At 40.9% G+C, this 17,736-nt stretch overlaps 2 protein-coding genes across 5 annotated transcripts; both read right to left on the minus strand.

The window, feature by feature from the left end:
• Positions 1-448: 448 nt before the first annotated feature.
• hepacam2 (HEPACAM family member 2) lies at positions 449-10,242 on the minus strand. 2 transcript variants are annotated; one of them, XM_042075885.1, is made up of 9 exons: positions 10,105-10,242; positions 6,500-6,850; positions 5,878-6,162; positions 4,192-4,488; positions 2,972-3,097; positions 2,424-2,457; positions 2,255-2,289; positions 1,637-1,710; positions 449-1,450 (listed from the first exon to the last, which is right to left on the minus strand). In XM_042075885.1, the coding sequence occupies exons 1-9, from the start codon at positions 10,163-10,165 to the stop codon at positions 1,340-1,342; spliced, it is 1,374 nt and encodes a 457-aa protein (XP_041931819.1). In that variant the 5' UTR covers positions 10,166-10,242; the 3' UTR covers positions 449-1,339. The 2 variants fall into 2 exon arrangements, with proteins under 2 accessions (XP_041931819.1, XP_041931818.1); XM_042075884.1 differs by having other exon boundaries at positions 2,972-3,100.
• A 1,432-nt stretch (positions 10,243-11,674) lies between these two features.
• fam133b (family with sequence similarity 133 member B) lies at positions 11,675-17,729 on the minus strand. 3 transcript variants are annotated; one of them, XM_042075897.1, is made up of 11 exons: positions 17,576-17,729; positions 16,762-16,859; positions 16,388-16,466; positions 16,168-16,254; positions 16,045-16,074; positions 15,760-15,834; positions 15,159-15,257; positions 14,651-14,797; positions 13,891-13,947; positions 13,431-13,580; positions 11,675-12,752 (listed from the first exon to the last, which is right to left on the minus strand). In XM_042075897.1, the coding sequence occupies exons 1-11, from the start codon at positions 17,597-17,599 to the stop codon at positions 12,663-12,665; spliced, it is 936 nt and encodes a 311-aa protein (XP_041931831.1). In that variant the 5' UTR covers positions 17,600-17,729; the 3' UTR covers positions 11,675-12,662. The 3 variants fall into 3 exon arrangements, with proteins under 3 accessions (XP_041931831.1, XP_041931830.1, XP_041931832.1); XM_042075896.1 differs by having other exon boundaries at positions 16,045-16,077; XM_042075898.1 differs by lacking the exon at positions 13,891-13,947 and having other exon boundaries at positions 16,045-16,077.
• Between the last annotated feature and the right edge of the window lie 7 nt (positions 17,730-17,736).

Below are 17,736 nucleotides of genomic sequence, written 5' to 3' on the forward strand. Positions count from 1 at the left end.
AAAACAAACAAACAAAGCATTAACCCTCCAACTTTTCCAATTTACTCCTTTTTATGTTTTTAGCATAGCATGTAGGATTGGGTTGCCTTACAGGATGTGAGAATATAACCTACCCAATACTCAGTGAGAACTACATGCAACTGATGTGTGCAAAATAGGTGACAAATTCCTTCAGAGAGCTAACAAAACACACACATATATTCACTCAAACACACAGAGACCACACATGCACACAGACACACACACTCATACACACACAACAGTCGTGACTGGGAATCAGCATGCGCAGGTGGAAGGCCCTACTGCCACCCACTGAAACCTTCTGTCGTCGGTCTCCTTCCAGACAGGTGAAACAACACTATATGTCCTCCTCATCTATTAAAACGGATTCAGCACAAACTGTGATCATCTACAATAATTATCTCATATAGTGTCATACACAAGCAACTTACATTTGCTATAAATCTTTATTCAGATAGAAAATCACACATCTGTTTAGTGTGGCTGTAAAAAATAGCAGATAAAGCAAAGTCTTAAGACAATTACAGTACACTTGCGCTCGGAGCATGTAAAATATAGCAAAAAAACTGAAGAACTGTTGTCTTGGCATGTACCAATTTTATATATTCTGTGGTATATGTATAAGTATAATGACGGTCATTACAGCTTTTAAAAATAAAGCATTACAGAATAATATAAAATAAGTATATATTATTTACATCTGTGATTCAGACATAGATATGTCTATAGGACTGTAAATGTTTTTTTTTCTATTGCAGAGATGATTTTGCCTAGGGAGAGGGGAATTCAACATATTCAAAACATGTCTACTGCCAATATGAATTCCAACTTGGCACATTTGGTTGCTAAACCATTCATGTGAAATTCCCCTTATTTCACTCCTACAGAGAATAGCCCTGGAAAAGCTCATGGCCATATGCCTCAAATAATTCCTGCTCAGAATTGAAATGCACTCATATCAAATGAGAGAAAATACAAAACAAACATACAAATATAGTTAAAGAGAACCCTTAATTTGCGATTAAATAAATATATTTGTCAGAAACACTGAAATAAGCAAAAAAAAAATATGTTTTTTTTTTTTTTTTTTTTTTTTAAATCACCACAACCATCCCATTTTCATCAAGTCAGCTTACAGAAATGGTGCAGGGACAAGACCCATTCTTGCACACATGACAAACATGAGACACACACCCAGGGATTCAAGCGAAGCACAGCTTCACTGTACAGGTGCCACTATTCCCACTATTCCACTGAAGTCACATTTGAAATGACCTCATATAAACGCATATAAACACTGTCTACCGCCTGCCCAGCCTCACTTCAGCAGGCTCAGAGTGGGCGTTTCTGGGATCCGTCTGATGACATCATAGATAGTGGTATGCAAATCCTGTGTGGATTCAGGGTGTGCCAGAGATCTACATGATGCCTAAAAGAAATACACAATACAGTTAATAAGTTCCAAGTAAAAAAGTACAGTTAAAGAAGTTGATCTGAAAACGGTCCTATTTGTGCTCATAAAGGTATTGATGTATGATTGCAAAGGACGGTATGTCTAGATTCAATCAAATTAGATGGCTTTTATTGTCTCTTAGGTCTGTAGAGTGATACGCACCTGAGTGGAATCCAATCTCTCAGGTATGGCAACAAATTCATAGATGCCAAAGTCTTCAGTCGCATCTTCATGGCCTATCAGAAAAGCATATACATCATTACATATCATCTTATATTAAGGGATCAATCTGCTGCCATGTGGCACCAAAGGGTGTAATCACTGTTTATTTACCGGTAATTATATTAAATGTCAGAAGATATGACAAAGTGCATTCATGTCATTGTATTTTAAAGCCCAGTCGTAAATATCATTCCCCTCAGTTTGTGTCATGCCATGGAAGCTGATAGCATCGCTTCCGTGCCCCACAGTCAAAGAATAAGACTTCTTTCCACGTCACGTGCGCTTGTGGAAAGTGTTACTTCAAGTTATTGGGCTTGCACAAAAGTTGCCCATTCTGCTTTGCTCCTCCATCACTTGGCCCCAAATGAAGGGCCAAGATGTGTTTGCGTTTTTGCCATGTTGCCAAAAGAATGGCATGATATGACCGTGATTGTTATATGCTGATCTAGAGATGGTTCACAGAGCTCGACAGCTGTTTGTGCAGGTTATGTACACAGCAGTGCTTGACAACAGACGGCCGTCCTGGAATAAAAAAACACAGTACCGCGCATGGCTTACCTGAACGGTGGGGTCGCTTTTGTTCTGTTATCGTCCTGTGCAGGAAAGAGAGAGAGAGAGAGACGCGTTTAAAGATTAAAAGTCATTTGGCTGTGTAAACAGAGTTAACATTCATTGCCCTGGTGGGACCAACTGTCAGACACACAAGGCTTCATGGAGGTTGTCTTACCTTTTGGAGAGGGTGTCTTTCATCGTAATTATGACTGAAAGGCAATGAAATGACATTATGAAATCAAGCCCATGGGGAAAAACAAACAATGTTTTTGTTGTTGAAATTAGAAATGTTATCAACACCCATTGCTATTGCACTCAGCAGGCCAGTTTCCCATGCTAAGATTAAGCCTATTCTTAGACTATGTATGTATAATGGTGGTTAAAAGCAGTATAAGCTTTTACTTCAAGGGAATAAAATACATGTTTTACTGTACAGTGGTATACTGTATTAAAGGTTCAGTCTGTGATTCTAATCCAATACACTTCTTGTCTGAAGTAAATACACCCCTCAGGGTCCTGCAGCTGCCCGTTACGGGAGTGTACACTGCACCAATTCTAGCCAATCAACATGATGCTTCAGGAGCACACAGGAAAAGGTGCGTAAATTTGATTGGCCGTTGAACTCTAACAAAGCACCAGAATCGGAAACTGTACCTTTATGTCATCAATTGGAAAACAATGTTAGTTCATTATTATCATACACTGCTTAGGCGTGTGCATTACCTTGCTTTGCATGGCATGTCCTCTTGAACAACAACAAACCACAAACGATGATGATGAGGGGACAGCAAAGAGTAATGGCAGCCAGCGGAGACAGGAAGGTTTCCTTCTGAGTCAATTTTTGCTTTCCTGTTGAAAAAAACGAACATGAGAAGAACATACTATATATATTATATATTATATAACATATATTTATTACAAACCTATGATTGTTTATTTCTCATTACTAAATGCATGTTACATTTATATGAACACAATATAACCCGTTTGGAATTAAAGTTTTGGGGTTTTTAAGTACAAATCAGTTTTTACATGGATCTTTAACTATAATGTATGCATGCTACAACAAAAAAGTCCTCTACCTTGATATGATACGTGTCTACCCTGTGATACCTTGTAATAAAAAAAAAGTAGGCCTAAATAATTTTTTACAGAAGGAGAAACAGATCAGAAGTGTCATCGAACACTGAAAGGTTGTGGATGATTTTGCACATCACCAGGGCTGGGAAGCACATACACCACCTCACTTCCTGTTCCACAGCCAGGTATCTACCTGTATGCTTTTCCACCCTGAAACCGAGACAGCCCCAACTGTAGCTGCAAGCAGAAACTTCCGACAGACCAGAGAGCAGAGTGCAAGGTGAACACCTGCTGTCCGCTGTTTACTTTCCGGTCGCCGTTTACACCCAGGACACAATAATATATGCTTAGCAACTGAAAGGGGGTGGATATAACCTTTCATATCTTTATCTGAACCACGAGGTTATTAAGAGCCCATTTCGAAACAGCATATAACTGGTTCTCACACTGGACAGTCATGTACCAGGTTCAGTACTATTACTTGAAATGAGATGCAGTAATTTTCTTAAACTTAAATGGATAACCAGGATGTGCATTTGAGTTCTCACCATCTAGGTATGCAAAGGCCTGGAATCAGTGGAAAGGAACTTCTGATCATGTGACGTTGAATGTAAAATGACTGCAAAACACCATTTTTAAAAGCACTACATTCAAATGCTTGTTCACTACTCTGTATCTTCCAAAACTGATTTTCATTGGTGCCTTTAAAGCTCCAGCTGAACCATTGATAGCTTCCCTTGCACCAAGTCATTTTAATCATAACAGGTACAGTCTATACAGAACTACCAGCCTTTGAGGCAGAATACCTTTCCAGCTGTCTGGAAACCTTGCCTTTCATCAGAGCTTTCATCTGAAACACTCACCTGAGCCAGGGCTGGCCACAACAAGGAACTGGGCCTCGTCCTCTTTCTGAGTGACATTGTTGAATGCTCGGACCACAAACTCCTTGGCCTGGGCCAGCTCGTGTGGGTTGACCTCGAGCTGCAGGCCGGTCATGACCACTTCCGTCCTGTTGCCATTTTTGGAGATCCACACGCAGCTGTTGGGCGGGTTGGAGTCAGCGAAGCAGTCGAAGAGCACCACCTCACTGGGGTCCACCATAAACACCCCCCCAGTTTTAAGACCCTGGTGAGACTTTATGGCCAGGTTGTACGGACCATCTGAGAATCCCCAAGAGAGACATTATAGACGTTATTAGAGTTAGGATTTCCAATTATTAGGATTATCCAATTATTATTTATTGTAGGATTATTAAAGGAAAAGTGTGTCATTTTGTTTCAGTTTTGTGAGGTTATTGATATTTGAGCTAAACAGCCAATCAAATTGCATCCATTCCCTTCTCTGCTTCTGACACTCCATATTGATTGGCTAAGATTGTCTATGGCTCAGTGTGCACCACTGTGCCTGTTTCCCAGAGCCAGGACTGTGTAGGCGCACAGTGTACAAACACCAGTTTTATGGAGCCCACACACTGAACAAACAGCTAGATGAGCACGAGGAGCAATTTGCTGAATTTGACCAAACATGTATAAGATTAGTCACTGACTGTACCTTTAACGTAATGTTTATGCTTTTCTACACAATGCACTTGATGGGCTTGATCTCTGTGAAGATGGCTGACTTCTTTAATACAAAAGGAACATTACTCTCATGCCCATGGAGGTAAATCTGCCATAAAAGCCACATTCTGTATAACCGTAAATTACTAGTGTGGACTGCTCAGTTTCCTGGTCACAGATGGTATTTATTTTTATTGCACTGACCTCTTATCAGTCCTAGCCTGAGGCGGTGGCACATGGCACTCAAAGAACATGCTACATTTCAGCTACGGGGACAACATTTGTGTAGGTGTTACATCTAACAATGAATGCACTGTCAACAATGTTCAGTAAGAAAGGTTTAAAAGAAATATTTAGTTATAGTTTTTAATCAATTATACAATTTGCAGTAGGGTTTTTGGTTGCCTCAGGTAGATAATCTAAAAGAATATGTTCAGAGATTCATGTTTGAAATTCAAAATTTAATGTGTAACACGGTGTGCTGGTGGTGGTGGTTAGTGACGTTCCCTCTTCAATGTGAAGCGCTTTGAGTGTCATGAAAAGCGCGATATAAATGTAATGTGTTGTTGTTGTTGTTGTTGTTGTAAAGGGTGACACTCACGGGATGACACTATCAGACAAGAGAACAGAGAAGCTCTTTCATTGGTGCATACATGCAAATTCTAGTTCTAGTTCTAGTTTTCTGTGCTTTCCACCTGTGGTCGTGGTGCTTACTGTAAACGTGTTCAATAAGGACAGTTGACATTTCCGTCTTTTGCCCCACTTAACCACCAACAGTGGTAGTTAGTACACCACTCCTATTCCATCCAAACTCAGCAATTTAAAGATTTGATGTTATGTCTAGTACTGCAGAAAACTAGGCTTGGATTCAGAAGTTTGGAAAATAAATTCCAATTTGGGGTCCTTTTCTTTCATTTATTTAAAGTCAGTAAAGTCAGTCCCTTGAGAAAGAGAAAGTAGAAGAAGACCACAACATGCTGCATTACTCACAGTAAATGTTGAGGTCCACGCTTGGGCTCTGCCTCTTACTGATGTAGTTCCTGACCAGGCAGGTGTACCAGCCGATGTCCTCTTTGCGAACAGGCTGGACCACCAGCGTGTTGTTTGTGGATGAGAAAATGTGTCTCTCGTCTGGTCTGATGGGAAGGTTGTCCTTCAACCACTGGTACTGAACCTTGGTACCATTGGTGACTGAGCAGGTCCATGTTACATTGTCCCTGTCCTCTATGAGTTCATAAGCCGCCCTCTTCTCAATAGTTGGTGTTGAAACAGGGACTGTTGGGTGACAAAATCATGAGTCAATTAATAACACTGTACTTGATCCAAAATGTCTTTGATGTAGCTGGACCTTGATAATCTGAAGGCCAAGTAAGAAATGGAGATGTCATCCAATAAACCATTTGTGAAAGGAAATAATCTAAAAAGACTTGCAGGTCTTGTACGCATTTGGATGAAACACAAATTTGTAAACAAACATTTGCATTTGGATAAGAAAAACAAACACACAAATAGCCGTCATGAGAGCGAAACCCTGTCTGTATTAAACCAAGGGACAGGAAATCCAAACATGTGAAACCAAAACTCTCCAGGGAAATAAGGAAATGAATCTCACCATCCACAGTCACATACACAGTCTCCACCTTGTGCATCAGCTGCTCGCGGTTGTGTTCTGAGAGCTCGATGTTCAGCTCCAGCTTATATTCCCCCTCCGAGCTCTCGTCCAGTCGGTGGATAAGCAGCGAGGCGTCAGAGAGGTTCAGGGAGATCCTGTTCCGCAACAGCCTCTTCTTGATGACCCCACCGTTCTCAAAGGACACCAGGTGCGAGTGGTCAGGCTTGGTCTTGGACCAGCTGCCCTGGATGTCGACCCCATGCAGCGGGAAGCGGGTCATCACGGGCAGAGTGAGAGGCATGCCCTTTGTTCCATGAAGGATCCGAGGCCTTGGAGAATCGGAGCTGGTATCTGAGAGAGAGAGAGAGAGATGTGTCCACCATCAACTAACTTGAACACCATAACCAAATGAGGTTGACTCCTCACACTATGGCCAACTCAACAATGGCAGCACTCCAAATGTTGCATCCGTTTTCTGAACTATCTTAACATTTTAAGATTAATATGTCAATTTAGTTAGATTTACCATGTAAATGTTAGAGGTTATTTAATCACCTTATCGCTTTAGACAAAAGTGTCTGCTAACTACCAGTCAATTCTAACTTCTAACTTGAATTAAACTCCATAAACAAATAGTTTGAGCCTGAGAGCCAGAGATTCTAACCCTAATGCATGGCAGTGGCTTAACAGGTAGAGCAAGGTGATCAACACCACAGTCATCTTTGAAGTCCTGCATGGGACACAAAGCATTTATTTCCCAGTAGTACTACTATATTTACAATAGGGTAGTAGCATCATTAAAGCACAAAAATACATTTAAATCTTTGTAAATATACATTTTGACCATTATGTTTGTTGATCATTTGTAAAGGATTAATTAAACAAAATATTTGTTTCTCAATAATTATTTGCAACTGTTGCATTAATATGTATGAATAAGATCCAGTGGTGACACAAATAAGAGTGTAAAAGACAGTGTGGTAGTTTGGGGCCTCACGGCTTGTTCTTGGAAATCGACATGCCTTTTGTTTTGTGTCGCTAATCATTTGACTACACTACACCGAGGTGTGTGTGTGTGGGGGGGGGGGGGGGGGGGCAGCAGTCAGGGTCAGTAATGTTTCTCATTAGACTAACACCTGTACTCTGCTGGGTGCTCTTCAGAGGTTTCAGGTTTGTATTCATAAGATTGCTCTCAACCTGTTCTACCTAAAGCATACATACATGACACTACATGACAATAAAGCATTCTACCTAAAGCATACATACATGACACACATGACAATAAAGCATTCTACCTAAAGCATACATACATGACACACATGACAATAAAGCATTCTACCTAAAGCATGCTTATACATGACACACATGACAATACACTATAAACAGAGACGGTTAACTATAGAATCTTTGCTATAAACCTTGAACAAAATCTCTGTTTGTTATGGAGTGACATATTTTCCCCAGAGTACATGTAAAGTGAAGATATTTGTTGACCCAAGTATGAATTCAACCTTAGCCTATATGTATTTTGGCTGGGCAGCTATAACCATATTCTTTCAGTTAAGCTCCATCCTGTAACTGTGGGCTGATTAAATATTTACCGGACTCTTTCAAAGACACACTGAAAGATCAGTATAAGACTCCTGGTAATTAATTGTTTTTTTTTCTGAACTGGTCTTAAAACAAACAGTTAAGTGGCGTGAAGGATCCGCTCAACATCACAATGAGTCGTTTGGGTTGCACAATGATGAGTGGGCTTCTGTTGCCTAGAGGATCCTTGATAAGTGAGATAATGCTATCTCCTTGGAGGATGCACACACACAACACATGGACACAATAGAATAAGATTGTTAAAGATTGGAGGTTTTTTTTTTATCAGGGATGAGGATAATTAGTGGATTTGGTAATGTGTCTAATTACCACTGAGTGCTGTTGACAATGGCCGTTGAGTCAGTGGGCAATGTTAAATAAAAGAAAGTGTGTGTGTGTGTGTGTGTGTGTGTGTGTGTGTGTATGAGAGAGTGTTAGTGTGTGTGTGTGTGGCAGCTGTGTGTCTGGTCCATGCTGTGCCTGGTCATGCAGTGTGACAGCAGGCAGGTAGGCGACATAGGGGTAAACACACACCAACACACACACGTGTACATCCTCTCCCCTTTTCTTGTCCTCCTACCTTCAGAATTGACCCTCTCAGAACACACACACACACACACACACACACAAACAACCTCCTCGCTCACATACACACACACAAACACCTACGCCTGCCTGCTTCTGTGGAGCTCGCCTAACAGGCAAGTGTTGTGAATGACAATAGCTTACTGTGTGCCTCGTGTTATGTACTAAATAAAAAATAAGGCCACCCCTATAGCCAGTGCAATAGTGGAAGGTGTTGGTGTAGGGGTGTGTGTGTGGGGGGGGGGGGGGGGTTGTGAGGTGGACGTGTGCCAATGCCACAGGCCAAACACTAAGGAACCCCCATGAATAAACTGGAGTGTGCTTGGCTCTCTCCGCTCCTGTTGTCCCTAAACAAACTGGTGATTGTTGTGGAGATACAGTAGTCGGAGGAGAGGGGGATTATGGAGGGATAATGAACACTCAGAGGTGAGGTGCTTGCCTTTTACTGACACGGTGAGACCATCAGCATGATACAAACATGTCTACACATAATCCATTTAAGCCTGGGTAAAAAACAACAGTTGGAGTACTTTTCTATGCAACACATAGTTGCAGAAGGTACACTGGGAATATGTGTTCAAATTAGAAAGTCATCTTGTTTCGGACTACTTCCTCAGACTTTTATGAGAACGAACGAAATCGCGAAATGTTTTGCATACGGAACAAGGAACTCGTACACATATTTCTTTGATGCTATACTTTTGAATTAACAAATGATTGCTGAGGTGAGTTCTGTGTACACCAAGTGCCAAAGTGGGGACTTCTGTAAAAAGTCATATGATATGGCTGCTCTTACGCACCAGTCTGTCTGTTATGAGAATAGAAGGTGAGTCAGGCACTTCAGGCCTTTTCCCCTATACCTTCATGATGGACCTCACACGGGGTGTATTTACTGTCACTGTATTGGTATGTTGTGAGATGAGATACATTTAATATTAATTAATCAATAGTTAATTACCTAATTAAATATCTGGCAAATTGCTGGATAGAAGATAGAGGATGGTAATTTTGGTATTTCCTACCTGCAGTTTTGAAGTTCTTCACAGAATATATAGATATTACATTGTGTAGCCCTCCTAATATCCTTATATAACAGACTGGAATGAATTCTGTTATTGGCAACAACTATATTTTAGCATTACATTTACAAAAGCAGTCTCTGACTCCTGAAACTAGTCAGAAGTAAAAACACTTGACTCTATGCACAAGTAATGGTATAATGCCAAATTTACAAGTCACAATATCAACCCAATTTACACAGAATAAAAGTATTAAAACACAACACCCATCTGGCCAATTCAAAATACATTTTTCCCCTCAGAACAACATATACAAGAATACATTCAAGCTTTGCCAAAACCCTGCATGATGGTATGTCCCATCCAACCTACTGGTGCTGATGGTGAGTTAATTCAATAATATTCCCTTACCAGACAGGACGAACACTGATGCACAAAATAGCAGGAATGACGGACTCCCAACGGACTTCATGTCTGTTTCCCAGGTCCCTTCCTATCCTCAGGGGAGAGCTGTTCGTCTTGTGACAAGGAGAGAGAACTGATGACAGCATTTGCCAGGGAAATGAGAGGAGCCACTCGGCCCCTCCCACGTGACAGGACAGGGCAGGAGAGGGAGTGAGAGAGAAGTACACCTGGCAGTCCCCGCACTTCACCGTGTCGAGGCCCTGTCACTACTCAACTAGAGCTCCTGAGGCACAGTATCAGTCTTCACCAGTGTACCGAAACGCACACACACACACAATCATACTCAATCTCTCTCTCCCTCAAACAGACACACACACACACACACACAAGTTAAGGTTTGGGTTTCTATGAACTGCTCACATACACACAAGCTCTCTCTCAGACACTCATACACATACAACCGCATACAATATATCTCCCTCACAGACACACATACACACACGTTAGGGTTTGAGTTTCTATGAACTGCCTTGAGACAATTTCAGTGTGACGTCTAAATAACAGTGACTTGAAATGAATACATTCTGAGCAAACAGAGTTTAAAGATCAGCACACGGTCTTACACTAGCAACTGCCATCAAGTCAGTGAAGAAGCATCTCAAAGAACCATGAACAAAACACAACAAACTGAATCCTTATCAGCAGTCATGACAACCAGTGTAAACACAGAGTCTATGTATGCTAAACCTTGAGTGAAAAGTATGTACTCTCTGAAAACCCTATCCTAAATCCCTATCTGGACACAGAGATGTGCTAAAAAAAAAAACAATGCAAGTTGTGTTGTTTTCAACTCAAGTTGTGTTATTATCAAAACATATTGTGTAACAAATTAAAAAAGGAAACAACACAAACTTTGTTGTCCCTATCTGGACACAGAGATGTGATAAAAACAACGCAAGTTGTGTTGTTTTCAACAGATTAGTTTTAAGTGTATGCAGCGTAAACTATCATGCACATACCATCCAAGTTTAAGCTGATGATACACGAGACAACTTTTTGAACAACAGGCCAGACTATTGCTATTTGTTTGGATAACCTACATTCCCACCATAGACTGTATAAATTCCCACTGGTATTGGGCAAGATTTTTCTTAAGTACTTTAATAATCAGAATACATGGAACTAGTTATGTGGTTGTCCAACAACATTGCCCCATGTATCATGACCCTAAGGGTTACAGTGGCACATTTGACACAGCCGATTTTAAATGCTACTAAGAGTACTGTATAGTAACCCATTCTTCATCAATGGCCTCTCACAAGGCTATGGTCATGACCCATTAAAATGACCTCCTTCATAAATCGACCCATTCGAGTTGATTCAGACACTGTATTTTCTGAATGGTCCCATCATGTTGACATACAAAGGAACTGATTTATAGCTATAATTTAAGACAAAACCTTACACAAAACAACAATCCTCAAGCTAAAATCTTGTGTATTTGCCATGTGGCTATGTGTTCATCTCTTTCCCAGTAACTCACACTTCAAAGAAGAAAAACCCAACAATTTGGGCATTTCAGATGCAGGAACACTTTTAATGAAACTCAAAACATGTCTCCATCGGTCAGTCATGCTCCTTGCATTGCCTCGCTTTGAAGGGCCCAGCAGCAGTAGCAACGCGGGCTTCCTTCTACAATTACTGTGTCAATCTTTTACATTCACCATGACAACTAGAACGTGAGTCTGTCGAGAGTCCAGTGGTCAGGTTACATGCATGTATAAGCACTGGCGTTAAAGACAGAGGAGAAAAAAAAAAAAAAAATCATCGCACGGCTCAATCCAACGGTTCCAACTAAACAATGACTTGAATGCTCGTTGTCATCACAGCAGGGGGGGGGGGGGGGGGGGGGAGTACATGTCAGAACTCTCAAGAGGTAAAAATATGCTACAAGAAGATTTTTTTTTTTTTAAATGCAGTGTTGTTTTTTTTACTTATAGCCCTATTTGTGTGCAATAGTCATCCAAAACTTCAGATGTAGCACAGTGACTTTGACTGTTTGTACATAGAAAGTTGATCAATTTGGAAAAGTTGATATAAAAAATTAGTCCTGCTGCAAGTTGTTTCCCCCCAGTTCCAGCAGTACCTCAATGGATACAGAGCACAGGCAGCAAATGACATCAAATAATAATAACGAGTTGTTGTGAAGATCTGAGGAGTCACACTCAACCAACTGACGGCATAATTAACTTTTATTTGGATTGCTAAAAAACAAAACAAACAAAAATAAAAACAAGCGATCCCTGCAAGAGCCATAAGCCCAACGCTCTCAACACCCCACCCCATCCAATCCCGCTTTTCGAAAAAGTCCTGCCATCATCATTCTGATTCCTGAGCAGAGAGGAAATCATCTTGTCCATCATGTACGTCAGATAAAAAAGTCCCAACTCTTCCCAAACGAAGTCGCATGCTCCGTAACCGCGGCCTTCCCTGTGGGGTCGGTCCGTGTTGGCATGATGTGTGCATTCCCCTTCTGCAGCCCAGGTCCAGTCCCGCAAAACACTTCAGTCCGAGTCCGAGCTTGACCTCTCTCTCTTCTTCTTTTTCTTGCCATGCTTCTTGTGCTTCTTCTTTTTCTTCTTCTTTGATTTATCCTTCAAAAGAGACAGAGAAACATTTAGGATCTCATCATCTGTTTAATTCTCACTGCCATCAGCAACCACACTTTGTCCAACACATACTGTATGATGTATAAAATAACTTGTGCTAAAATAATAATAACTCATCACCCAATATTAGCTTGCAGTCCAAAATAACATGGGTTGCCTTCTTAACAACAACAAAAAAAACAACCAATGACTAATTAAATATTTTATGGGCCAAATGTGAATCCCCTTAAGGATGTTTGTTCTTTATTATATTAGTAAAATCATACTGGTGGATTTTCAGACTGCGGTCTATATTGGACATGACCAGGAATATGGGTGAATGGTTGGTTAAGTTCTCACAGCAAGGCTCACAAGTGGACATTACATTTAATGTCTTATACAAGATGGCATCTAATACGATTGTGCAGTAAACATAATGCAAAGACAGCACAGAGGCCTATGAAAGAGTGCTCAGAGTAGGCGTTGCACAACTTCATATTTGTTTTAAGTCCAAAAAAAAGGGAAGACTGTCAAGCCAATGTTGACTACCCGCTGATGATTTAATTAATATAAACACAGGGGAAATGGATGCCTGGCATCATGCTGTGTTTGGAAAACCAATGCATATGCTGACAACAGGCAAGTCGACTCAGAGCAAGTCATTGCGAAACCCTAGCGGCTTACTGTGGATTTCTCCCTCTCCTCAGAGCTCTTCTTCTCTGTGTTTTTCTTCTCGTCTGCAGTCAGCTCCTCGGGCAGCTTCTTCTCCTCCACCACCATCTTCCTCACCTCCATCCTCCTCTCCACGATCACAGTCTTCTTCCTGTACTCACCCTGTAATAGAAACAAGCATTTCACGTTATTTCAGAGAGCAGTGCACAACAAAAAAAAAAGGGGGGTGTGATTGTGAACACCCTTTCGGAGACCACACAAGGTATCGGAGACAGTATTTGCAAAGCAGATGGTAGATTCAAGAGGATGAATGAGGGAAAAAGTCTTTCAAATACTGTATCTCAGTCCTGGTATACAGTTGCGAAAGGGTGCACTGAAGTCCAATACATTCCTTTAATGACAAAGCTAATAAAAAAGAGATCAACAGACATAATTTGGGGGCAAAACATGACAAATACACCCGATTACTTACTTCTAGTTCAGCATCAATTGGCTTCCATCCTAAAAGAACGAAAGTCCTATCACCGTCCTGGAAGAAGAAATTCCAGTTGTTTTTGTGACCATCATTAAAGTCACACGAGCAGATTTACTAAAGAGTGGCAGCGCCACCTGTGGGTGACCTGTCTAGCAACGCATTTACCAACAGGCCACAAACAGACAAATTCAACTATCATTTCATTCACGCTAATGAAGGCAAAAAATTTGTGCAGTATTTCAGCCGGTTTTAAAAAGCAGTGGCAAAACAGCCTTTGAAGAACTATGGACGGTACAGAGGAGAATTACATTACATCTCATGGCTTTCAATTTCTACTTTACTAGACTGACAGTTCTTCAAAGATTCCCCTCTAACATCATGCACGGTTTCACACGCATTCAATTCTGACAACACGTGATCTGCCATCAGGACTGATAAACCTCATTTAGTCACTGATCCATGCAGTCTCCACCCAGAATGTTGTGCTTTTACAAGGATATGCTTCAAAAGGCTTGCTCAAAAATATAACACTGCAAAATATTAGTCACTGCGTCCCTTGTAATGATATAGGCCTGATAATTCCTCTGCTCCACTTCAGTCACTTTTTAAAAACGAAGACAGGGTTCATACAATTGCAATACATTAACAGTTCATTCGCAGTTAAAGGCATAACACAAAATGCAAAGACAACTCATGAGAGTTGAAGATTCAGAACAGCCGTGAGATCGAATAAGTCCTGTAGTAAGGTACACTGTACCTCTTTCTCTTCGGACTCCAGGCCTTCTTCCATCTCGTCACTTTGAGGCTCGGCTTTCACTTCTGCTTCAGTCTTCACCTCAGACTCGACCTTAACCTCAGGTTCACCCACCTCAGCCAGCTTCCTCTTCTTCTTCATGGAGGAATCCTGCATGGTACAAATTACAACAGTTTGTTCGCACAATTAATGCCATCAAGTTGGGTGCTTGTTTTTGTTTGCTGTTTGTGTACATTGTTTACATGCTGTCTGTTTTGCTTATGGTTGGCTGCTGTAACACAATTCCCTGTTGTAGGATTAATAAAGTTACTAATTATTAATTTTATCTTATTAGGAGCAGGTGTTGGCGACGCTGCCTTTTAAGTGGTAAGCCTGGGTTTGATCCCCAAATGATGCAAGTCCCTGTCACCTTGGATAAAAGTGTCTGCTAATTCCCACCTACATATGATAGAGGTGAAGATTGACAAAAAACATTTCTGATGTTGTGTAAACTCATAAATTATTTCCGTACCTTGCTGTCTGCATCGGAACCTGAAGAGGAACTATCAGATTCTTTCTTCACTGCAGCACGTTTCTTCTTTTTCTTCTTTTTAGAGCTCTTTTTCTCATCCTTTGTAAAACAGCACACATTTGTATTGTAAACTGAACAAATATGAAACATTTCCACAGGATTACCATACTTTAGGATATTTATTTAATGGCGCTCTAAGCGATGCTGGATAACGTCATTTCTGTTGATGTTCAAACAAAACAGAGAGCTAGCTTGCTACTCCCTCCCCATACCTCCCGTGCAATTGAAACTCTCGTCGCTGATTTGCTGCAACAGTTTTTTTATGGCCCAGATTGGCCCAGGTTGTTTTTGTTGCCGTTTTTGGAGCCTGGGCTGTCCACAGAGACCGCATTTTTTTACGGTGTATTCAGGGCACAGCCAGCTAGCGAATGGTGAGGTGATGTTTGCTGAAGTGACAAAAAACATTTGTAGCCCAAAAAAAGGTGTGACATCGCTTAGAGCACCGTTAATTTGATACTAGTTATGGTTATACTTCTTGCCACATTTGTATAGCACAGCAGTAGTTTGGTTATAAAATTGATTGTCAAGATTTTTCACATACCTCATCATCAGACTCTGAAGAGGAGCTGCTGGAGGAATCAGAACTCGATGAGGAGGAGGAGGAAGATGAAGAATGCTTGACCAAGGACAAGACAGGCAAAGCTTGTTAGATGCCAAGAAATGCCACCATGCCTGGCAACTTGCAGAAGAACATGTGCACAGCTCAAAGATACACAGAACTATTAGTTTAATATGCAGCTTTAACACAACTACTTCAGAAAAAAATAAATAAAACAAACGGCATCATTGTGGCTTGTGTCTGAACAAAATGGAGCGCTCTTCTCACCCTACTAGATTTCTTCTTATCCTTCTTCTTCTTCTGGAAGTCAAAGACAGATAGTTGATGGTTAAGCCAGCTCTAAGACAAATGTGTCACTGCTACTTCATGCTTTGTGTTTGAGACTCTTACCTCCTTCTTGTCCTTGTCTGTCTTGTCCTTCTTCTCACCTCTACCAAGCACTCGCTCTCTGTTCTTTTCCAGCTCCTTTTTCCATCTCTACAAATGCAATATTGCATACCAAGGAAAAATAATAATAATATATACAGGGTGTGTATATAGCTTCTCGGAGACTTCTCTAACAGTACAGTTACATGTCATGTTACATGACATAATTCATCCAGGACTGTACCTCATTCATCTTGTCCTCAAAATCTGCCAGAGCTCTTGAGCCTTTCTTCTTCTTCTCTAGCTGTTCCTTCACCTCTTCCCTGATTTGATGCGAACACAATAATTGATGGAAATCAGTCATTAACATCAATCCTCATCAAACCATTAAACCATCCTTTCAAGTAATGGTGCTATAAATGCAGGTTCAATGTGACCAGTACAAAAACTACCAACAATACAACGAGAAATAAGTATACAACAAATATAAAGAAAGACTCGTAAGCAAATTCGTGATAGATGGTCTAATTGAAACCGCTGAAAACAAAGTCTAAATTGTTAGCCTGTTTACGTTGTAAGTTACTGGGCTACTGTGATTTGCAGAAGCTCCCTGCTCACCATGTCGGCCTTGGTCTGCTCAGGTAATCTTGAATTGAAGGCCCAGCATTAGGCGCCGGTCCTCTCGCTCGGGCTGCAGCAATGGGGTTCAAATATGCCTAGAATTTAGTGAGCATACAAACATTCGCAATTTACTGGGATAAACTGAAAACGGGGAGAGTTCCATGATATAGGTATGATTACATTAAACCCGGTAATACATGCCACTGCACTCTTTCACATGTGCGATAGCATTGGCTAATATCGGCTAGCCAACCGCAAACGTGATATTGAATAAATTAATCAGCTGGGTTCACAGCCAGCCATCTAGATCATATATCGGTGTGACTGCATTAATCAGTTTTTAGCTAACTTTAATAGGCAACTAGGGCAATGCCACAACTGTTTTAAAGACACCGGGCCGCGTTGAGGCAGACTAGCCTGCAAGCCACGTAGTTATCTTAGTGCAAGCAAGCAATAAAAATAGCTAGCATTAGCTGTTGACTAGATGTCCACCAAGCGCGAGTTAGCTTGCTAGCTAGAAGTAACAAACTAGCTATAATGGCAATTGAAGTTTCTATGAAACACAGAAATACGTATATACGACATAGAAACAAGTCTTTGACAATACCATCGCGTTCACCATAAAATCAAGTTAACGTTACCAAGCTTGTTAAACAACACACATAAGACAGCTAACATCAACTAGCTTGCTAAACTAGTTGGCTAAATTAGACATTTCTGAGATCTCACGTTATCTTAAGTCATGCACTGAACGCGCAGTTATCATAGTTACAGATCAGTTTGACATGGTAGCATTTTACACATAACTCACCACTCTATTATCTCGTTTCCCCATTTTCTCCTCTAAGAGCAACGTTAATACCGATATAGGGTCTTTGTTTACATATCTTCCTAAGCTGTTGTGTTAGCCTCCAAGCTAGCGGGTAACTGTGAACACTGACTGCTGTTGCTGAAGAGACATTTATTGACTTG

Source organism: Alosa sapidissima, chromosome 21, assembly GCF_018492685.1.
Source record: "Alosa sapidissima isolate fAloSap1 chromosome 21, fAloSap1.pri, whole genome shotgun sequence".
Taxonomy (NCBI): Eukaryota; Metazoa; Chordata; class Actinopteri; order Clupeiformes; family Clupeidae; genus Alosa; species Alosa sapidissima.